Below are 23344 nucleotides of genomic sequence, written 5' to 3'. Positions count from 1 at the left end.
GAGTGTCCATCTTGTGGCCCTTGTGTTGAAACTAGTGTTCAATTCATGGCTGTCTAAAAGGTTTGATGCTACTTCCATGATAGTATATGCAGATGACCTCACAGTCTTCCTCCTGTGATCAGTATAATGGACAACCAATTAAATATACTTCTACTACAAAATATCTAGGAATTATGCTAGATGACTCGCTGAGCTTCATTCCCCATCCAAAATTTATCAAAGAAAAATACAAGTTATTCCTATCCATACTATGGCAATCTGTGGAAAATACTATGGCATCAAGTGGAAATCTGCTGTACACCAATGGAAACAGTGAAAGGAGTGAAGGTGGAGTTGGGTTTCTGGTCCATAAAGATTTTAAAAACAACATTTTGGAATTCAAAAGTACATCACCAAGGGTGTCAAGACTAATACTCAAGATTTCTAAGAGGTACAAGCTAAAGATTATAATGATTTATGCACCAACATCGAGCCATGATGATGAAGAGGTTGAAGAAATGTACACTGAAATTGAGAGTCTTGTAGATGAGCAGAAAACCCACTACACTATTATCATGGGGGACTTCAATGCTAAGGTTGGAAAAAGGCAAAACAGCGCAGAAAGAGGAACTATAGGAAATTTTGGAATTGGTGAAAGAAATAAAAGAGGTGAAAGACTTGTGGAATTTGCAGAATCTCAAGGAATGTCAGTAATGAACACTTTTTTCAAGAAAAGGGTGAACAGAAAATGGACATGGAAGAGTCCAAATGGATTAACAACTAATGAAATCGACTTCATCCTCACTAACAGAAGATATATTGTGAATGATGTTACCGTCCTGAATAAGGTAAATGTTGGAAGTGATCACAGAATGATAAGATGTACACTTGATATAGATGTAGGAAAGGAAAGGAAAAAACTGACTCGAGTAAATAATACAAAGGTCTTTGAAATAACAGAGGAGGAGAAAAAGCAGTATGTACTGGAACTTAAGAACAAGTTTGAGCTTCTGCAGACTGCTCAGGACCAAGATATCGATGAGGAATATTACAACTTTCTGAAAGTGATAAAGCCCAAGAAACCTATAGGGAAACAGAAATCCAAAGAAGAAAAAATTAGTCAAGAAACACTTGTCATGATGAACCAAAGACGACAAATGAAGAGCAAGAAAAACACTGACAGGGAGAAAATTGAGTATACTGAGTTATGCAAAGCCATTAGAAAGAGACTCAGAGAGGACATAAGAAGATTTAACACAAGAAAAGTAGAACAAGCATTAAGGGAAAACAAAGGATTTAAATCAGCAGCCATGAACAGTAATACAGAAAGACAAATGATACTGAAACCGAAGAATAGCGATGGTGTACTTATAAACAGCAGAGAAGGCATAATTCAAATAGCAGAAGACTACTATAGAGAATTATACAAGGAGCGAGGGAATGATACCAGCAGTGGGGAAGATGGATTGCAAAGTAGCAACACATACGACATACCCGATATTCTTCCTGATGAGGTAGAACATGCATTAAAGAAAATGAAGAATCGGAAAGCCCCGGGGGAAGATGAAGTTACTGTAGAGTTGTTAAAATTGGGAGGAAGAGACATAACACAAAAACTGGCAAGGCTCTTCACAAAGTGCATTAGAAAAGGTGTGATGCCTAAGCAGTGGAATAATGCAATCATAGTTTTGCTGCATAAGAAAGGAGATAAATCAGAAATTGGAAATTATAGACCAATTAGCTTGTTATCCCATATCTACAAGTTGTTCACAAGGGTCATTACTAACAGATTAGAAAGAATACTTGATGAGAATCAACCGAAAGAGCAAGCTGGCTTTAGGACAGGATTCTCAACTATGGATCACCTTCACGTAATATCACAGCTAATGGAGAAAGCAAATGAATATAAAACACCATTATGCCTGGCATTTGTGGATTATGAAAAGGCATTTGACTCCATACAGCATAAGGCAATGTTTCGGGCACTGGAAAGACAAGGCATAGATACTCCATATATTATGATTTTGAAGAAAATATATGAGAGTGCTACATCCTTTATTAGACTAGACAAAGACAGTAGCAAATTTAAAATCGAGAAAGGAGTTCGACAAGGAGACACAATATCTCCGAAGCTGTTTACTGCTGCCCTTGAGGAAGTTTTCAGAAGATTAGACTGGTCGCAGAAAGGAGTCAATGTGAATGGAGAGTACCTAAACCATTTACGATTTGCAGATGACATTGTGGTCATAAGCCACAATCCCAAAGAATTAGAGGAAAATCTTAATCAGTTATGCACAGTTAGTAAGGATTTTGGACTAAAGATGAATATGGCTAAAACAAAAGTAATGATGAACAAGTATGCCACGGAAAGGGAAATAATGATTGAAGGAGCAGTAATTGAAAAGGTGGAGTCATATACTTATCTGGGACAAGTTATTAGCTGTAATAATGATAAATGGCTGGAAGTCAAGAGAAGAATAAATTTTGGATGGATAGCATTCAGGAAATATAGTCACATACTGAAGAGCAATATCCCAGTTTGTCTGAAACGTAAAATAATGAATCAGTGTATACTCCCCACCATGACTTATGGAAGTGAAACTTGGGCACTCACCAAAAGAATGGAAGAGAAGCTGAGAACTACACAGCGAAGAATGGAACGAATCATATTGGGAATCAGACTGTTAGATAAGAAGAGAAACACATGGATTAGGCAGCAAACTCAAGTAAAGGACATTCTTATCAAAACTAAAGAACTAAAATGGTCTTGGGCAGGACACATAGCTCGAAGACATGATGACAGATGGACTAAGAAAATAACAGAATGGTACCCAAGAGGAGCTAGAAGAAAACCTGGAAGACAAAGGCGGAGATGGATAGATGAAATTCATGAGTTTTCGAGTAGTAAATGGATGGCCATTGCTCAAAACAGAAGGAACTGGAAAGTTGCTGGAGAGGCCTTCATCCTGCAGTGGATTGAAAATGGCTGATGATGATGATGATGATGATGACTATGGCAAGTACTAGAAAAGAGTGGGGCTTGAAGGGCAACACATTATATTTATATTACAATTGGATCTTCCTCTCCATCCTTACTTATAGCGCTGGTGCTTGAGGATATAGAATCAAGAAAACAGCTATCATCAAGCAACTCCTTCAAGCACAGTGGGCAGCTCTTCTCATGATGACCAGGACCTGCAGGACTACTCTCAACTGTGACACTTCAAGTTTTAACCCTACAGGTACTTGAAATATAACTTAAAAGGGATATTCTACTTCTCGATAAAATAAAAATCAATTTAAATACTTCAGTTTCTACAGAGCTGAAACATCTTTGATCCATTTTTGTTAACAAATGACAAGATGACTGGAACACTTCTGTGCTTGGTAAGGTAACAAGGGAATTCATTCCTGCTCTCATGGAATTCAAGAAAAGGGATTTCCTTTGGTTTTCCCCTGGTCTGTATGTATCTTATTTACTGACTGAACATGGGAGTTTGAATACTAAACTCTATAAACTAGGATTGTCTCCCACTCCATTATGTATTCCAAATACGGAGGATGTGGAAAGGTCAGGGAATGACCACCGCATATCCCCGGAGCAATATGGCCTTAGTTGCTAATACTCCTAATAACAACAACAACCATTATGTATTTGTGGGCTCAAGGAAGATGATGATCACATTCTTGTGGATTGCTACCTTTAGCAGTTAGCCAGAGGCATCTTTTCTAGTGATAATAAGGCACTGTTGATTCGAACCTTAGATGCTTTTAAGATACTCAACTTATTTGCTATGCATACTTTCCAGAGAAGAATGGAACTTAAATCGTCTCTTACAGCTGATTAACTAGTGATTGACATGTTGGATTCTGTCATGTAGAAATGATTGATGACTAGACTTAAATTTACTTGGTTGTAATGCCATAGATCTCTGTTATGTCGTATCATCAGGTAAACTTATTTCTTGATGTTTTAAAATTTCGCCCACATTGAATACTTGTTTGGATAAACTGTGTTGACTTGTATATAAACTGTATATGAGGTATTCATTTCTTGGGATATGAAGTTCCTAACTTTATTCCTGGGATTTTGTTGGTGGAGTAGCTCACTGGATTAAATCTGAATAAAAAGTTTAATCTTGACGTTTGTGTGACACATCTTAAACCCAGTGCTGTGTCATTGTTGGACCTGTGACGGACTCGAGACTAAACCCTACTCTGTATCATTGTTGGTTTGTTGAAGACCAACTTCCTTCTGTATTTCTTCAAAAGGATGGACCAGGAAGAGGAAATTACCTTGCTAATTCTGGTATGATGTGGTACATCACCCTTCTTCATTCCCTCAAGAGGATGGGACCATGGAGATAACTTTAACTTGCTGGTTCTGACTGGAAGTGGTTGTAGGATGATTTTTCTCATGATTGCAGCTTGCTGAACATCTTTGAATGCTGCTGTCGGGATGGGATTTCTCAAGGAAAATTTCTCCCGAAAGATGTGTATTTTTCCACTTCCTCATGTCTCTAATCTACGTTCTTCTATAACTTCCATTTTATTCGTGGATCCATCTGTTTGTTCATCTGTTTTTCTATGCTTTCTTTCCTCTGCCATCCCATACTATTCCCACTGTATCCAATTTTCCTTTCATTCACTAAATGTGATTATGCTGGGGTTTTGCTCTGATATGGATCAGCAAGATGATAGTAGATCCTGGCTGCCTCCACGTGGTGGGGATGGGGGCGGGGACGTGGTGACCAGGTGTTGCCACTTTCCACCTGCTAAGAGCCAGGTACTGGCTGATAACAGAACACATAACATTTACACACCCAACACTACATACAAATGGCTGGTCTTGGCGTAAGCTTCAACACAAGAAGTACAATAGCGGCTAATGGGGGGAACCCTGGGGTCTGCAACAACAACAACACATGATCCCTGAATATCCTCCTGTTATAACTGATTCCAGAATTAGGGGCATAAATTGAAATTACAGTGAAAGAGGTTTAGAGAAGATTGTAGGAAGTTTTCTTTTAGCCAGCGAGTCATTGATCACTGGAATAAGTTGCCTCCGCAGGTATTTAAGGCTGACAGTAATTCAAAGGTTGACTGGATAGAGTGAGGAGGGAAGCACATAATTTGTATTTTCTTATCTACATTTCATTTTTTTTTTGGCTGGTGCAGCAAAAGCCTGTAGCTTCCTTAAACTAGATATTAATATTAACTCATAAAACTTAGATCATTTATTTGGAGAAAAACGGAAAAAAAAGAAAGGATAATAATAATAAAGCAATGGAGTTTACTTATGCGTGGGTAATGCGTGCACATCATTTCTACTACCAAGGTAGTTTTAATGCATCATTTTAATTGTATCTCATATTGTGAATACTTTCATAACGAGTTGCCATGGTATTGTACTACCTCGCTTTACCTATGGAGAAGACTAATGTTACTTATTCTTGGCGGATGCCACCACCACCCAGATGGCACCATTTTGAAGCCTATTGGCTTCTCATCGGTGGCTGGACAGGTACCCTGTTGTTGCAATATTGACAACCCAGTTATCAAGTATAAGTCCACAAAATGAGAGATGCCTGATGGTGTGCATGGTTTAATCTAAAAGATATTCCTTGGCTAAATGCTTAAGAGTATGAAGGAGTTTACTTATGCATAGGTAATGCATAAGTAAACACGGTTGTCACTATTGTTGTTGCAGTAGTGATGGTTGTCACTAGTGGTGCAACAACAGGATACCTGCTCATCCATCGACGAGAAGCTAATAAGCTTCAAAATGGTGCTGTCTGGGTGGTGATATCCACTGAGATTAAGTAACATTAGTCTTCTCCATAGGTGGAGCGAAGTAGTGCAGTACCATGGCAACTTGTTGTGAAGGTATTCACAATATGAGATGCAATTAAAACTACCTTGGTAGTAGAAATGATGCATGTGTGTGCATTATCCATGCATTAGTAAACTCCTTCACTTCAAATCTGACAAAAGTAATAGCAGCATTTGAACTGTATGAGTGCGAATGCATATGCATAAACTACTCACTGTGCACAGTCTGATCTATCCCTCTCGGAAGGTATCCCTCCTCTCTTGTCAGATTTCCAGTCTCCACGTGATCTTTCCTTTTTTTTTTTTTTTTTTTTTTTACAGTCATAAATTTTTATTTGTTCCATGTTAAATATTCATCTGTGAATCTGAGAGTTTCAATTTTCATATCCAAAAATTAGATTACTGTATTGTATAGATTACTGTATGGATCTGCAATGGAGCAATCTGAAGATGAAGCCAACATGTTCAACATGAGATACGGTAAATGCTCTGAAGCTCAACTTGTTAAAATTTATCTTAGTGTGCTTGATGATAGAGCATATTGGCATGTTGTTATTATTATCAGCCATATGGTGCAAGGAAGCCTGGGGCTTATGCTGCACCAGCCAAAAAAAAAAAAAAAAAAAAAGAAAAATTTCCAATGTTACCCTGGGGGGGGGAAGAGAGAGAGAGAGAGAGAGAGAGAGAGAGAGAGAGAGAAGTAGAAGGGAATTGCCAAGAAGGCAAGAAAGAGAAGAATGATGATATCCAGCTTAGGTCCCTAGGTGTGCCAAGCCCATACTCACCAGATTGCCTTTACATTTTGAATAGACCTTGTATTTATAAATTCCACCCCATGTAACATTAGTATTTCATGGATAAAGACAGGCTGATATCAAATAAAAAATTTAAATCCACAATGGGAAGCTTAATGTGATCACCTACATGTGTTGTACACAAAGCACACGTGAGCACCATGAATTTTTCAGTTGTCTTAGTGCAGGCATAGTCAGTGATGAGCTATGGTGGGCTCACATGGGCTTGCAAGAGCCTATTGTTATTGTTTTATTTTTTTGAAAATTTCGAGCCCATTGTTGAAATGATTACTTATTTAAAAATTAAATCCTGAATTCAATTATTGAGTATCCAGAGCTCCAGAGCTGGAACTATGGTGAGGCAAGTGGGGCCCCATTTCCAGCATTGTAATGGTGCAATCGACCAGTTATGCATTTTAAAATTGCTTCATTTTTGATTTAATTTCAGTCGGACCTCTGTTTAACGCACTTCTTTCTAGTGAATATTTTAAAATTCTTTTAGGAAATTACATTTAAAATAGTTTCCGTAGAATGAAGAAAATTTCCATATAACGCATGGATTATGAGAGACAACTTTGTAAGCATTGTTCCCATCTCTGGCCTTTAGGCAGTTAGAAAGTGCAAATTAAGGGTTAAAGGGATTACTGTTCTGTAATGCTAGTGCCCGTAAAACCAATGCAGCCATCTGCCCTACCTACCGATAATCAATATGCTTTCCACAGCCAGTCAGAAGATTAAGGCATGTTCCCGACATGGATAATTTTGGAAAGCAGTCATCTGTTTTTTGGAGAAGTGAGTGATTCACACCTTTCAATAAATTTTTCTATCTAAGTTTACATGGTCACAGTAGTTGAATATCCGAGTGATTCCAACAGTTTGGACAGTATTCAAAGAATTAGTGACAGTAGCGACATCAAAGGGGTGGGGTGGGGTAGGGGGAGGAATGAGGGCAGCTAAGAGATTAAATAAGAATTTTCTTCACCGTGAAGAAAATGTTCCAAAATATAATGGCATACAGGCATGGGCACTGGCAGCGTGGTGCAAGTGCAGGAACGTTAAACCAATACAAATTCTACACGGAACGTTGGCTCGGCTGTACATGTCAAACTTAAGATATTGCATGTATTCAAAAATTTGGTAAACAAAAAATTTATTCCCACATGGCACCACCTTGTAAAATATCCTGCCTGCACCCATGCATACAGGCAAAAAAAAAAAAAAAAACTATGTATTATCACCAATATCCAAAAAACCAGTGCGATTTAAGGATGATTGCTAAAGAACTTGAAGTGGAAATTATAAAAGTCAGTCGTGTTTTCGGGCCATGATGTGTAGCTTGTGAATGGCAATTACAGTTTGGTTTGGAGGAATTATCCTGCTTTGAGCAACCATTTTGAATCAGAAGTTAAATATTCAGGATTATTAAACAGACTTTTAAATCTGGAATTTCTTAATGATTTATCACTAATGATCGACATCCTGCAGTAGCTCTCTTACCTTTCAGAAGCTTTACAAAGTCGCGGAATCACTGTAGTAAAAGCAGATAAATTAATTATTCAAACTATCAACGCTGTTGCTAATTTGAAAAATTCTGAAGGAAATTATGAAGCTAAAATTGAGAGCATGTTGAAGTTGAAAGAATTTGAAGGAATCGCAAGTAAGTACGCATTTAAAAACTTACCTTGCGACAAGTTATTAAACTGCATTGTTTTATCCTTAAAGGATCGGTTATTAATGCATTAGTATTAGTAGAGGCACACAATGCAAGAAAGCAAGCTTATGCAGCATCAGCCAAAAAAAAAAAAAAAAAAAAAGCTCCGATTTCTCCCCTCTATTTGTTCAAATACCTGTCCAGCTCAGCTTTAAATTTATTTAGGCTATCAACTTCCACAATAAAGGATGGAAGTCTGTTTCACCAGTCAACTACCTGGCTAAAAGCAAACTTCCGCACATCTATCCTACAAATTCAACAGAGTAATTTTAAATTAAATAAAGAAAATGATAATATCATTGACAAAGAGGAATTGAAAGAAATTTTAAACAATTCTTAGAAATAGTGGAATATGGAAGAACCTTTGTCTCCATGGCATGAAAAACGAATAAGAAATTTGTTTTCTAATAAAATATGAAATAAAAATGAATGATTTTAGAGATTTTAGTGTATTGATTAGAGAGCTTTCAGTGTATTGAATAATATTGAGACAATAAAAAGAACATCTTTAACAATTAAACATGTAGATATGATGACCATACATCTAAATGGAAAACCACTGCTTCAATTTGATCCAGATTGTTATTGTTGTGACTTTTTTTTTACATAAAATTTTTGTTACATCTTTCCTCCGTAATCATTGTTCAGTTATTGTGCAAAGAAGGTCGACAACAGATATTAATAAAGAAGTAAATTCTATATGGCAACTTTTAGAAGAAATTTTTCTTGAATATTTGCTTTATAATTTTTTTCATGTAACTGTGGTTTTTGTGTACCTTTTCTATAGTGGTTTGTTTTTATATTGTAATAGGTTTTGTGAAATGGTGTCGTCTGGGAGCTGGATATCATCATTCTTCTCTTTCTTGGTGATTCCTTTCTACTTTTCTCTCTCTCTCAATTTTTTTGTTGTGTTTTTTTTTTTTATTTGTGATATGGGAAATATTTTGTTATTTTTTATTTATTTTGTATATTTTTATTATATTTTTGTTATATTTTGTTATTTTCCAAAAACTATTGGAAATAGTTTTTGTTATTTGTGATATGGGAAATATTTCGTGTTATTTTTTTATTTGCAATATTAAAATTTTATCATGAAAAAAATGTATGCATTGTATTTCCCTAGTTGTAAAAAAAGAATAAAAATGTTGTGCATCTGCCAAGCATGCGCAGCAGATAATTTTATGTGAAACATCCCTTTGATTTTGATTTGTAAAGATTGATTATGAAATAAGAGCTTTTGTATAGTAATTTTATTGATTATTCACCAATTTCCATAATTTCTGGAAGACAAGATACAATGCATTTATGATAAATAAAGTAAGAGATGTATACTTGCTACTTCAACGTATCTAAATGTCTCTGACAAACAGTGTTGATTGAGGTGACCTGCCTTGTAATTGAAACGACAACTATTTGGGTCACCTAACAATGGAATGTAACAAAAATGCAACATGACAAAAGAAATTGTTGACAAATACTTGTATTGTTGCAATCACTTCCTGCAGGAAGTATGATTGTGTGTCATACTATTCAAAAAAGTTAGAACTCAAGAGATAATGCATCATACACTCTAACATATGAGGTTCCACAGCAGATGACTCAAGAAACACTTTCTCCTCACCACTGACCATAGCCAGTGGCAAATGCTGTGGTGTCAACATGCCAGTTGGACACCGGAGGACTGGAAATGAATCAAAATGACTGGTGCAACACTCAGATGGATGCCCTTGTGTGTGGCATAAGCAACACACAACGCACTAATTGTGCATGGTATCCACTATCCAGGCAGGTGATTGCTTAATATGGGGCATGCTTTGCTGGCAAAAACTAGGAACCCTGGTGTGTATGGACCAACATTTCACTGGTGAGGTCTACCACCAGCTCTTAAGTGACAGTGTGTATCATGCCATGGTCTCCTAAGATTGCATTTTTTCCAGGGCAGATATGATAATGAACTATGTTATCATTCCTGTATTGTGACAAGTGGTTCAAGGAACACAGTGAAGGTATCACCCATCTTGATTGGCACCTCCATATTTACCTGTCTTCAATCCAGTTGAACAACTGTGGGATGTTTTGGAACAGGAAGTGAGGTGTATGGACACTCAGCCATCATCTATTCCGATACTGTATGAAAGCCTTCAGGGCAGCATGGCTGCAAGATCCCTACAGACGTCTTCAGATATCTAGTGGAGTCAATGCCTAGGCAGATAGTGCCTGTTATCCATGTGAATGGTGGCCCAGCACTGTATAGGGTAGGTGATCATAATTCAGTGATTACTGAGTGTATATTTAAAAAAAAAAATTGCATTCCATTTTTCAAATATCAATATCTTTTAATATTATGTAGTTTTGTGTTAATGCATCACTAATATTTCCTTTTCAGTGTCTTATAGATATTCTGATTCCTCATGGCAGAGTAACCTTTTCACTGGTGCAAGGATCTGGCCCAGTCACACTGTTTGGCCAGCATTTGGCAGGTAGGGTTTATTAAATACTTACTTTCGGAATGGTACTTTATTAAACTATATTTTTTATCTATGCTAAGCCTTTTTCTTTTTAATATACCAGGTGGTTATAAAATAAGGTTCCCTGTTCAGGAGACCTTAGTGTCAAAACAGTTAGAGATAGCACTGTGAAATCGGTGGGTATGTCATTTAGGATATGGGGAAGCGATTTGTAGAAGAAAAAAAATTAGTTCAAATTTCTGCCACCAGAGGAGAAATTGACACTGTAAACATGAGATTAATACTTAACTTAGGATTAGATTTTAATATCACAACTTAGAAATCTACATTTAATGTTCTATTGCTTTCCTTCACTTGAGATAACATTCTCAAAATGGAACACTGCGTATGACAGTTTTGCATAGCATCTCATTGGGGTTGTTGGCTACATGCTGTTTAATGCTTGCTTTCAAATCAACAAGCATCTGTATGCCGCCACGGTAAACTGTCTTTCAGGTATCCCCATAGCCAGAAATCACAGGGGTTGAGATCTGGTGATCGGGGCTGGCTTGAACAGTGGAAAGTCTCTAGAAATGATCAATGATTTCTGAATGTTGAATGGAGCAGTTCCTTCACTTTTTGACCAATGTAGGGAGGGCACCATCTTGCACGAACACTACGGTCTCCAAGCATTGCCTTTCTTGCAGAGCGGGAATAATGTGATCTCTTAGAAGAGTGCGGTGCCATGCAGTAGTTACCGTACACCTTACGGGGTCATGAGGTGTCGACTCTTCAAAGAAAAGTGGCCCAATTGTAAACTGCAGTGAATCCACACTATACTGTAATGCAGTGGTCTTTCATGCACAGCAGGACGAGGAATTCCCCATATTCAGCAGTTTTGTGCATTTACAGCCCCACGAAGAGTGAAATGTGCCTCATCAGACCACAAGGTCATTCGAGCCCATGTATCAAGTTCCATACGAACCAGAAATCATAGAGCAGAGTCTATTCATTCTTGCTAATTACAAGACTTTAGTTCTTGTTAGCAGTAGCATTAGTAGAGGCATTTGATGCAAGAAAGCAAAAAAAAAAAACCACTTCCACTTCACCCCTCTGTTCGTTAGAAATACCTGTCCAGCTGAGCCTTAAACTTATTTAGGCTATCAACTTCCACGACAAGGGATGGAAGTCTGTTCTACCAACCAACCACCTGCTGGCTAAAGGCAAATTTCCGCACATCTATCCTACATCTGACTTTCCTCAATTTGAATTTATGCCCTCTCAGGTGATTATTCTGAACAAGAGGAAGAATCCCATCAGCATTGAGCATGCTCAAACCATTCAAGGCTTTATACACCTCTATCAGATCACCTCGCTGGTGCCTAGTCTCCAGACACTGTAATTTGCAAAAACTTAAGCCTTTCTTTGTAAGAGCACCCCTTTGTTCCATTCACTAATATTGTTGCCCTTCTCTGTACTCGTTCCAGCAGCTCTACATCCTTCTTGAAATGAGGCCTCCAGACCTGTATACAGTACTCTAGGTGTGGCCTGACCATTGCCTTATACAAGGGAATAATCACCTCCTTATCCCTGCTAGAAAAATTCCAATATATCATTGACAATACACCATGAGCTACTCTTGCTGCCCGTCTGCACTGCTCAGAGAACTTCATATCTGCTTGCACAACCACCCCCAGGTCCCTTTCATTCTCTACCACTGTCAGTGTAGTACCACAGAGTTGATACGTTGCTCTGGGGTTGCTGTTTCCCACATGTAGTACTTTGTCAATGTTAAACTTCATTTGCCACCTCTCAGCCCATCTGCTCAACCTTTCCAAATCCTGTTGCAGCAGCATAGTGTCAGTAGTGTCCTTGACAACCCTGTCAACCTTCATATCATCTGCAAACTTGGACATTAAGCTTGATATACCATCATCAATATCATTTATAATTACAGAAAACAATAAAGGACCCAACACTGAACCCTGAGGGACTCCACTGATAACATTAGTCCACGATGAGCAGTGTCCATTGATTACCACTCTGTCTTCTCCCCCCCTCAACCACCCCTTTATGCATAGCAGCAATTTGCCTCCAATGCCACACTGCTCCAATTTGGGCAGCAGTCTTCCATGTGCAACAGTATCAAAAGCCTTTCTAAGATCCAAGTATGTAATATCAAAGTTATTCCCTGCATCCAGTTCTTTTGTGATTGCATCATAGTATCCAATCAAATTGGTCAGGCAAGACTTCCCCTTAACAAAACCATGCTGTGTCCGAGCTGTAACTGAAGTCTTGTCTAGATGATCCTGCAGTGCTTCTTTAACCAGTGCCTCCATTAATTTTCCTGGAACAGAAGTTAAACTCACAGGTCTATAATTACTTGTCAGCCTTTGATCCTCCTTTGTGAATTGGGGTCACATTTGCACATTTCCAGTCTGTGGGTACCTCCCATGAGTCCAAGGAAGCTCTCATAATTATGGCTAAGGGTTTGCTTGCTTCCTTTGCTGCCTCCTTTAATATAACTGGATAGATCCCATCCACCCCCGGTGCCTTTCTTGTCTTTATCTTCAACAATTTCTCCTCCACTTTACTCTAAGTTATTGCAAGATTCTCTAGCTTACTGCCAGAGTTGAATACACCTCTGGCATTCCACATCCTGATTAACTCCTCATGTGTGAATGTCGATGCAAAATATTCATTTAGTTTGTTAGATACCTGAGCAGGATCATCAACAGTTGACCCATCAATATCAAGTGGACCAATCTGATTCATCACCTTCCTTCTAGAGTTTACATAAGTAAAGAACTCTTTGCTGTTTTTTTTTGCATCCCTTGCCAAAGATTTCTCATAATCTGCTTTCGCCTGCCTAATCTGCTTTGTAACTTGGTTACAGATCAACTTGTATCTATCATAGGCTTCTGTGTCACGTGTTAATTTGTATGTATCCCATGCATTTTTCTTCTCTGCCATATACCTCATTAGTTCATCTGACATCCATTTAGGCCTAAACCTTGAACAATATTTCTTAGTTGGTATGTAAAGCCTAGTAGCTTCCAAGATAAGTTCTTTGAATGCTTCCCATTTTGAATTTGCTGTTGGTAACATCATCAGTTGGTCACACTGTATAGAATTTAAATACTGTCTCAGTCCATCGTAGTCGCCTTTACGAAAGCAGTAACCCTTCCCTTTACCCCTAATTGTAGTTACCTCTTTGAGTAAATCCCACTTCAGCACACTGTGATCACTTCCACCTAGTGGTTCATTTATCTGCAGATTCTTAATGCATGAAGAATCACTACTGATAATCAAATCAAGAGTATTACTCCCTCTAGTTGCCTCCTGAACATGCTGATGTAGAAAACAATCGTCCAATAAATTCACAAAAGCCTTGCTAGTGTGTGAGTGGCCAGCCCCCAAATTCCAGTCAATATCTGGGAAATTAAAATCCCCCATTATAAGACTCTCTGATTTACTGGCCCACTCTATTTCCCTGTACAGTTTCTTATTATACTCATCAGAGTCATTAGGCCTATAGCACACTCCTACTCTCAATTTTGATCTCCCAATGCTGATGTCACACCAAACTGACTTGACACTGCACTGTCCAGCGATGTCGACTGGCTTCACTTCCTTGGATTTTATGTGTTTCTTAACTAATAGCATAACCCCTCCTCCCTTCCTATCCTGTCTATCCTTTCTGTAGACGTTGTCCTCCCCAAATTCCAGTTCTGCATTCCTTATATCTGTGTGACACCACGTCTCTGATATCCCAACAATTATCCGCCTTTGATGCTTTGAGCAATACCTCAAATTCATCAAATTTATTTACTGAATCCTAGCATTGGTGTACACGCAAGTATACATGCACCTGTTTCTATTCTTAGCTACCCTAACACAACCCATGTGTTTACTTGTACCGCAATGACTCCCAGCAGTCTCTGAAATATACTGCATCTTGTTTTCCAGGCTTCTGTTCATTCCAATAGAAGCGGTGCAAGAATTGCACTTTCACCTCTGCCAGTGGCTACTCTTAATCTATTAGTCTTTGTCTTCCCCCAAGCTAGCAGTTTTCCGACCCACCTAACACTGCCTCGATAGCATCAGCAAATATTCTTGCACCCTTTCTATTTAAGTGTATCCCATCCCTGTAGAAGCAGTGTCTCCTGTTAACAAACACAGACCAGGCTGAAAAAAATTCTACCCCTTGAGCCTTGCACAATCTTTCCAGGGCCGAATTGATCGACAAGGCTCTCATCATATACTCCCTCCTATTGTGTCTGGGCAGAATTGCAGACACTTTCAAATTCAACCCTAATTCACGGCTTTTTTTTGTACAGGAACAAGCGTAAATTTATTTAAAGCACTTTACGTGCATAGTGTTCTGTGGAATGCGCCACCAGTGACTTCCCACATCTGTACCATGGTACTTTGTGAAGGGGTGCCTCCGTAGCCAGGTGGGCAGGAGCAGCAGTACGTAGCACATGCTTCTTGATTAGACCCGGGTTCGAGCCCGTGCCCACCAAATATGGAGGATGCGGAAAGGTCAGGAAATGACTACCGCAAAGCCCCTGAGCTATATGGCCTTAGTTGCTAATGCTCCTAAAATTCAAACAAAAGAAAAACTTTGTGAAGGATTACAGAATCTCTGTAAAAGCCAGAAAAAGTGTAATGTCTGGTTTGTGACAGAGTAGTGCAATGTTCTGTTGGTCTGTCTCTTGCTACTTGGTCGTACAGCCCCTAGGGGAACTCCATGTTGCCCACCATCACCACTGGAACGTGAGCCAGGCTGCCCATTGTACTCTGGTTAGCCTCCACCAGGGTTGCCTGAGCTTCCTGACAAAGAGACCAAGTAAAAAAAAAAAAAAAAAAGAGAGAGAGCAAGAAGAGAGGGGTATAGAAGAAGAGAGGATTGAAAGGGGAATGAATTTAGGTGGATTGACAGAGGAGAATTAATCCACCCTAGTTTACACAAAGTAAGGGAAAGGGTTAGGGTTTAAAAGTCACATGGGACAGGCACCCCTGTGTAATTTGCATTGGCATAGTACTTGTAGATCCTGCACTGTGGTGAGTGCCAGCAATTCTGCACATAGATCGGTGCCAGCAGTATATCCTACCCATTTCAGGTTTGCAATAACTTTTAAATCCTGCATTCCGAAGAGTGTCAGCATCCCGCACTTTGGATGGTGCCTACAATAAATCCTACTCTATTCGGGTTAGCTTGGTCCTGTCTGTGTTTTTCTGGGGGGGGTGGAGAGTTATCCCATGCTGGTGTGGGTTAGCTCTTGGGCTCTGAGATCTGCAATATCTGCAATCAATTTGCACTTAGCTTGCCTAAGTGCAAATGTTTCCTTCATGAAGGTGGTTAATGCCTTATAGGCATCTTCCTCAAGTAGCAGAGTGAATTCTTGATTGTGAGGGTTCCTCTGTATTGTGGTGAGGAATTTAAGCCTAATGTTGTCGCACATGAGGTGCCCCCAGGACTCCTCTTCACCACATTGGCAACATGGATCATTCTCGATTCCCATGGCCATCAGTTTTTGTTGGAAGGGTCCATGCCTGGTGATGATAAAGGTCACATGGAGACCAGGCAAAAACCAGGGTGGAGGTTCTGGGTGAGTTGTACTTATAGATGAAGGAATCATTTTGTGATATTTTCCTTTGTTGGGTGTCCCAGTCATGTTGCCATATCTGCTGTAGATGTTGGGTTATCTGTTTTCTTTCCTGCCTGGGGTCGTTTGTTTGTTTGGATTTTTTTGGCGCATTAGCTACTAAGGCTATAATGCGCCAAGACAATGGGGTCGTTTGTGATGTCAAGTTGAAGATTAAGCAGTTGGGTTGGAACTCCCTTCCTTAAGTGATAGAGAAGCCCTGTTTTAACCACTTCTAAGTATAGTGGCTGGCATCCAGTTATTACCTGCAGAGCAGGGGTGCTAACGGTGCAGCATGCCCTGCAAATTGAAAGGAGCATGAACCTCTGGATTGAATCCAGCTTGCATTTGTTTCTTGCTAGGATGGCTTGTTGGTACCAGATGGAGGCACCATAACACACAATTGCCATGTATATTGCTTGGTATATGAGAGTAAGGGCCTTCTGTTTCAGCCCCCAGTCTGCCCTGCTGACCCATCTTATCATAGCAGCGTAATGGCACATACCAAAAGGACAAGATCATCCACAAAGGCTAAGGGCTCACCCCCCCCCCCAAAGGTCTATGCCCAGGAACTTGTCCAGGACAATAGACCAGAGGAACGGGCCAAGCACAGAGCCCTGTGGGCAGCCTCAGCCAATGTACCTAGTCACTGTCTGGAATCTGTTGGTAACTTGGACTTTTCTGCCAGTCAGATATGACCTTAAGCTGTTGTATAGGTTATTGGAAACATTTTACTGCTGATGCATTCGAAGAATGTTGGGCCACCATAGTCGATCAGAGGCCCCATCGAAGTCTATCATGATTGCAAGGGAGTACTTAAAGGCTGTGTGGGTTGCTTGAGTGATTAATCTGTTGATGGCATCTTCTGTGATGCAACCTGCTTTGAATACAAATTGCTTGTCGCTTGGAAGTTTTTGTTCTTCATATCTGGTGGTTAAGTGAAATAGTAGAAGGCATCCTTGTAACTTTGCCTGATTTATCCCACTGAAGCTGCAGCTTCAGTGGGATAAATGGTGTCAAGAATATTATTAATGCTATCCTTTCAGGTGTAAGTAGAGGAACCATCCATCTTGTGTGTCGAATTGAGTACCTCTCCTCGCAGCAGCTTGTTTACGATCTTGAAAATGATGCTCCAGGGGTCCTTATTCCCAGAAGTGGATACCAGGGTTTGCCACATTTGCTTTTGTGTATTCATTTCTGACAATGCAGTATGCCTCCCTGGTGGCATCTACCTCATGGGGAGGTAGCCTTGATCGAGCCTGCTGGAACATTTTTCTTGCATGGTGGACTCTTCTTCTGAGATCCTGTAATTGGGAATTCCACCAGGGAACTGCATACCAGTAGGGCCTTCTGTGCGGGATGGAGAGATCACATGCAGATCTTATGGCAGTGGTAATAATCTGTAAGTGGGCGCCTCCGTAGCCAGGTGGGAAGGAGCAGCAGTGCGTAGCACATGCTTCTTGATTAGACCGGGGTTCGAGCCCGTCACCACCAAATACGGAGTATGCGGAAAGGTCAAGGAATGACCACCGCATATCCCGGAGCAATATGGCCTTAGTTGCTAATGCTCCTAAAAACCAAATAACGAACGAACGAACGAATAATCTGTACACTGTCATCTGAAGGGAGTGCTTTGGGAGTGGAGTCTTCAGGGAGTCTTTTTGTTAGCTCAGTCCGAAAGCATCGCCAGTCTGCCTTTTTTGAATTGTATCTTATCACATCTCGTGGGATTGGAGGGGTCTGTTCCACAGAGCAAACCAGAGAATTTGATATCGCTCTGTGGTCCGACATGGTCCAGGCTTCTAGTATGGTCCATTTGGCTAGTTTGTTGGCAATATCTGGGGTTTCTGCTGTAACATCTATGGTGCTTTCCCAAAGGGGGCCGCTGTAGATTGGAAGTTGGTCTGGGCAGTTTATTACTTGGAGGTCTGCGGCTAGGAAGAATTCTTCTAGTTTTGCACTCTTTCTTTGGGCAGATCTGTCGTGAGTCACACTCCCAGAGTAGTAATCTGCAGTTTGCATCCATGGCTATTAGCAGTTGTCCCCCGCCCCGGAGAGTCTGAAGAGCTGTCTGAATGGTTGAGATTGATGGGGTTATGTCCTCACCAGGATGAGTATATATTGTGAACAGGAACAAGGACCCTAACTGAGTTATGATTTGTACAAAGGCACTGTTTGCAGTGCAGAGTGGCATAATCTTTGTTGTACTGATTTCTGGGTTCCTGATGATTATTGCTGCACATGGGTTGTCGGTTTTACAGTAGACCATTTTATAGGATGCAGGATAATCTGTAACCACACCTGAGCGAACATATGGTTCCTTTAATAAGGCCACATCAATTTGGTTTTCCTCTGTTTTCACTTTTAGTTGGTCAGCTATCAGCCTCACTCTTTTCACATTCAGTTGAACTATTTTTATTTCATGGTGGCAGTTTGTAGAGGGGCTTCTATCCATAGTTGATTCTCATTTGGTATTAGCTTTTAGGTATACCAGACAGTTCTCATCCCTGATTGAGTGTTAATGAGGAGCTTTCACCACTTACTTTGCAGTTTGCACAGATTGGGGGCTGGTCTTTTGCTGGGCAGTCTCTGTATTTGTGCCCTCTTTGGACACAGTGGTTACACATCGAATCACACTGGTTGCATGTATGTGATATGCGGCCAAAGCAAAGTCACTTTTGTGACTGACATATGCTCCTTAAATATAGCTTCCCCAGCCTATGAAAATGTGACTCTGGGTTTCTAAGATTTGCCATGCTCGCGTGGAGAGCTGGATTACCCAATTAACATTAGAATGTGTTTTAGACTTAGTACTGTATTTTGGGCTAACGTCTTCTTCAGTGTCCTCAGGTAGGTGCAGACTTAGGTTTTTGTTATAAATTTCCTCTTTGAGTTCTACTGGGGTTACACCCTGCTCTGTGTCAAATAAGACAATTGAGGGCCCTTTTTTCTTGGGGGGGGGGGTCCTCTGCATTTAAACTGTACGTGGTCATGTTTGCATTACTTAAGATTGTTTGCGCCTCTTCTCTGGAGTTGGTTTCAGTTACTATGCCTAGGTGCCTAGTCTTTCAGATACTTTTGATCTGGACCATCTTCATTTTGTTTTTTTTTTATATAAATTTTTTAAAGTCTCCTTTACTGCATCACTTGTATCAAGCTGTGTGTCTTCTGTCAGCTTAACCAGTATTATATGTGACTGTCTTTCTTGTTACCGCTTTGGTTTGGGATCCATCTGGTTTATGGGATGCGACTTTAGGGCCATTCCTCAATGCCTCCGCAAAGGTGGGGGGGGGGGGCATTGTTGCATTTGTTTTCTCCCTTTCTGAGGGAGAACCTCCCATTTTGCTTGCAGTTTTTGCATTCGAAAAACTGTAAGCTTACTTCTATCCTGACTGATAGAAGCTGAAAATCACAGTCTCCATCATCAAAAACTTTGATTTTCCCATATACTCCTCAAGCGTCCCTCTGATAGCCATGATTTGGTCAATTAGGGTTCCAGTTAGAGGGGTAAAGTGGGGTTCAGGTTTGCAGCTGGTTCTGATACTTTGTGTCTTTATTTGCATCTTTGTTCACCTCTTTGCTGGTCTCTTCAGTCACGTCTGGGTGCGAGGGAGTCAATTGTTGTGAATCGTTGGGTTCAAAATTACAGTACTTCTCATTCTCTTTTCTGGGCAGTGGGTTTTGCCTAATCGTAGCTCCTCAACAGATAAGTCCACAGGAATGGGAGAGATTTGGTGAGTTGTTTGGAATCATAGATCTTCCAGAACAGCACTCCCCCAGGGTTCTTTTGCAGGGGCCATTACAGAACAAAAAAAACTAACTTTAATATTTTTTCTGCAGCAATTGAAAGTTTGTTGGGTTACATGACCGGGCATGCAGCCGAATGATTATTAAAAGAGAGAGAACTTGGCAAAGAACAGATGTTTAAAGTAGCGCTTCTGTTGGGGCAGAAGGCTTCTACAATTTTTTTTTTTATGTATTAGAAAAATTATTGCACATTATATTTAGTTTCTAAAGTTCCTTATCTGTGAAGTGTTAGACTGCTAGGCAATAAAAGCACTTCCTACTGTATGAGGACGTAGTTTGTTCAGTTAAATTTAGTGTTAGCATGACTTTCCCTCTTTTAAGTAGCCCAGCGGGTAGTCATTCTCCACTGCAGTGAGACAACATAAATAGACCACCTGCCAGTTGACCTGATTATGGGGAGGTGGTGATCTCTAGAATGCTGGTCAGCATGACCGTGTGCTGGATAGCATTCTGCTGGCTATTATGCGATTGAAAGGCTTGGCTGAACAAAACAAGATATGTATTCAAGTTTTTAAATTGAAAATAGTTGTTTACCTGATCATTTAGTGAGTACAACTTGCCTCAGGAAAAAGCACACCAGAAACTAATTCGCTGGATACCAAAAACTTGACAAGATGTTGAACATAACCCTTTAAACTATTTATTGAACAGGAGCATAAAAACATGCGACCACACAGTGAAAAACAACCTGAATCTTCTGCACTTTACATACAGTAGACAAAAGAAGGTTAAAGTCTTATTATTATTAGCCATATGGTGCAAGGAAGCCTGAGGCTTATGCTGCACCAGCCAAAAAAAAAATTTCTGAGAGAGAGAGAGAGAGAGAGAGAGAGAGAGAGAGAGAGAGAGAGAGAGAGAGAGAGAGAGAGAGAGAGAAGTAGAAGGGAAACACCAAGAAAGAGAAGAATGATGATATCCAGCTGAGGACCCTGGGTGTGCCAAGCCCATACTCACCAGATGTTGAGCCCTTGGGGTGGTTGACACACCTCTGGTAGTGTTTGACATTCTGACCATTGCAACCGCCACATCATCCACTACCTCTTTTCTGATTCATGATCATGCCCTGCCTGTAATTACACCTAACTCCCCAGTCGCTTCAAATTTCTTTATTAGTTTTCGAAGTTCCACTGACACCAAAGATCCTTTATGCAAACCTTTAGGTTTCTGATATTCATGTAGTGCTGCATTAGTGTTAGCATTATTCTGGTAGAACAGCTTTACTAAAAGATGGTTAATGAAATAATGCAGGACTGTCTAGTGAGGACTACAGTTATGCACCAGTCACAGCATAGATTTGTTAAGGGGTGATCTTGTCTAATGAATCTGATTGGATACTATGGTGTAGTAACAAAGGAACTTGATGCAAAAAAAATTTTAATGAGAAAAGTTTTCGATACTGTTTTTTTGCTATACAAATTGAAGCAGTATGGCATCAAGAGCAAATTACTGCTATGGATACATTTATGGTTGAGTGGGAGGAAATTTACTGGTTATCAATGAGCACTGCTCTTGGACTAATGTTATTAGTGGAGTCTCCCAGGGTTCTGGAAGACTCCAGTGCTAGGCCTGTTGTTGATTTCATTATTTATTGATGATATAGATGATTGCAAACTGGGCCTAATGCTTAAGTTTACAGATGATATGAAGGTTGTAAGGGTTGTTAATGAAAGTAATTAGGACATGTTACTGCAAGAAGATCAAAAAAAAATTAGGCAGATGGGCTGTGGAAGTGGCAATGGAAGTTTATGCTTGATGAAGTGCAAAATATATATATATATATATATATATATATATATATATATATATATATATATATATTATTCTTTTGTAATATGATAGTTCATGCCGTATTTTATTTATAATTATATTTTTATTAAAAAACTTACCCGTTGGGCTTTGTGTATTCTATCACAGTTGCTGGGTAGATGATGGGAAATTAATTTGGTTAATTATAAAAAACGAATTTAACTAATAACAATTAGGAATAATATAAACAGGGGTTCAAAAATTAGAATTTAGTACTGAAAAAATAGCAAAGCTGTGATAGATACAAACAGAAACGGGTAAGTAAGAAATGCATTACATCGAATGGACTGTCAATCCTCTCAAAGCCCCCGATGAAGTAGGGGATTGACGTACATGTGATGTAATACTGAAATGTATAAGAATGTTTAATATAATATTATAAAGTAGTATTGATAATTTACTTATTGCTATAGTTTTTCATTAATATTTGTTTGACAATTTCTTTAGCAATACGTAACAAGTTGTAAAATAGGCCATGGTAAATTAAGATAACCGAGATTAGGCTATCGTAAAGAACAGTTATGTATTTACTAAAATACCTATGTGTTAAAAACACCCGTAATTAACAAAATTAATACAAAAGAATAACAAACTACAAAGATAAGACAAAAGAATAATATATATATATATATATATATATATATATATATATATATATATATATGTATGTAACAATAATTAAAGATTAACGGACCAACTGTGTGTACCACATTCAGGGTAGAGGAGAATGAAAGAGACCTGTGGTACATTGTATAGCCAGATTTAAAGTTCTCTGAGCAGTGCAGCAAGGACAATATGGTTAATGGGATTTTGATAATGATATATAAGAATTTTTCCAGTGAGGATAAAAAGAAGTGATTATCCTGTTGTATAAGGTAATGGTTGGGCCACATCTTGTGTACTTCACACAGCCCTGGAGGCTTCATTTGTGAAAGGATATGGATCTGTTGGAATGGGTGCAGAGAAGTTAGTGAGGGGAACAAATGGGTGCTCTTACCAGGAAAAGTCTCAGTTCTGAAAATTATAGTTGCAAGAGACTAGGCACCTACAAAGAGATCTGATTATGGTTTAAGGCTTTGAATGGATCGAGTAAATCAATGCTGATAAAATCCTTTTTGTTTAGACTACGCACGTGTGGGAATTTGCCCCTTCAGCCATCAGGTAGTTGATCGTTGGAACAAACTTCCATTTGGTGTTATAGAAGTAGGTAGTTTGAGTAAATAAAAGGAACAACTAGGCAGACTAGTAGAGGGGATGGAGAGGTGATATGGAAAGCATTGGGTTTTTCTTTTTCGCTGATGCTGTCTATGCCTGCTT

The 23344-nt window shown here is 39.4% G+C and overlaps 1 protein-coding gene across 2 annotated transcripts in view; it reads left to right on the top strand.

Moving 5' to 3' along the window:
• The window catches only part of LOC150085730 (nucleoplasmin-like protein ANO39), a 154679-nt gene that overhangs the window by 57579 nt on the left and 73756 nt on the right, over positions 1–23344 (top strand). For both annotated transcript variants that reach the window (XM_090373466.1, XM_090373467.1), the window contains exon 4: positions 10703–10796. In XM_090373466.1, the coding sequence (XP_090229592.1) occupies positions 10703–10796 (94 nt within the window). The remainder of the gene's footprint in view (positions 1–10702; positions 10797–23344) is intronic.

Source organism: Mastigoproctus giganteus, chromosome 5, assembly GCF_048544385.1.
Source record: "Mastigoproctus giganteus isolate SK-2022 chromosome 5, ASM4854438v1, whole genome shotgun sequence".
In the NCBI taxonomy this organism is placed as follows: Eukaryota; Metazoa; Arthropoda; class Arachnida; order Uropygi; family Thelyphonidae; genus Mastigoproctus; species Mastigoproctus giganteus.
This window is presented reverse-complemented; position numbering and strand designations above follow the sequence as displayed.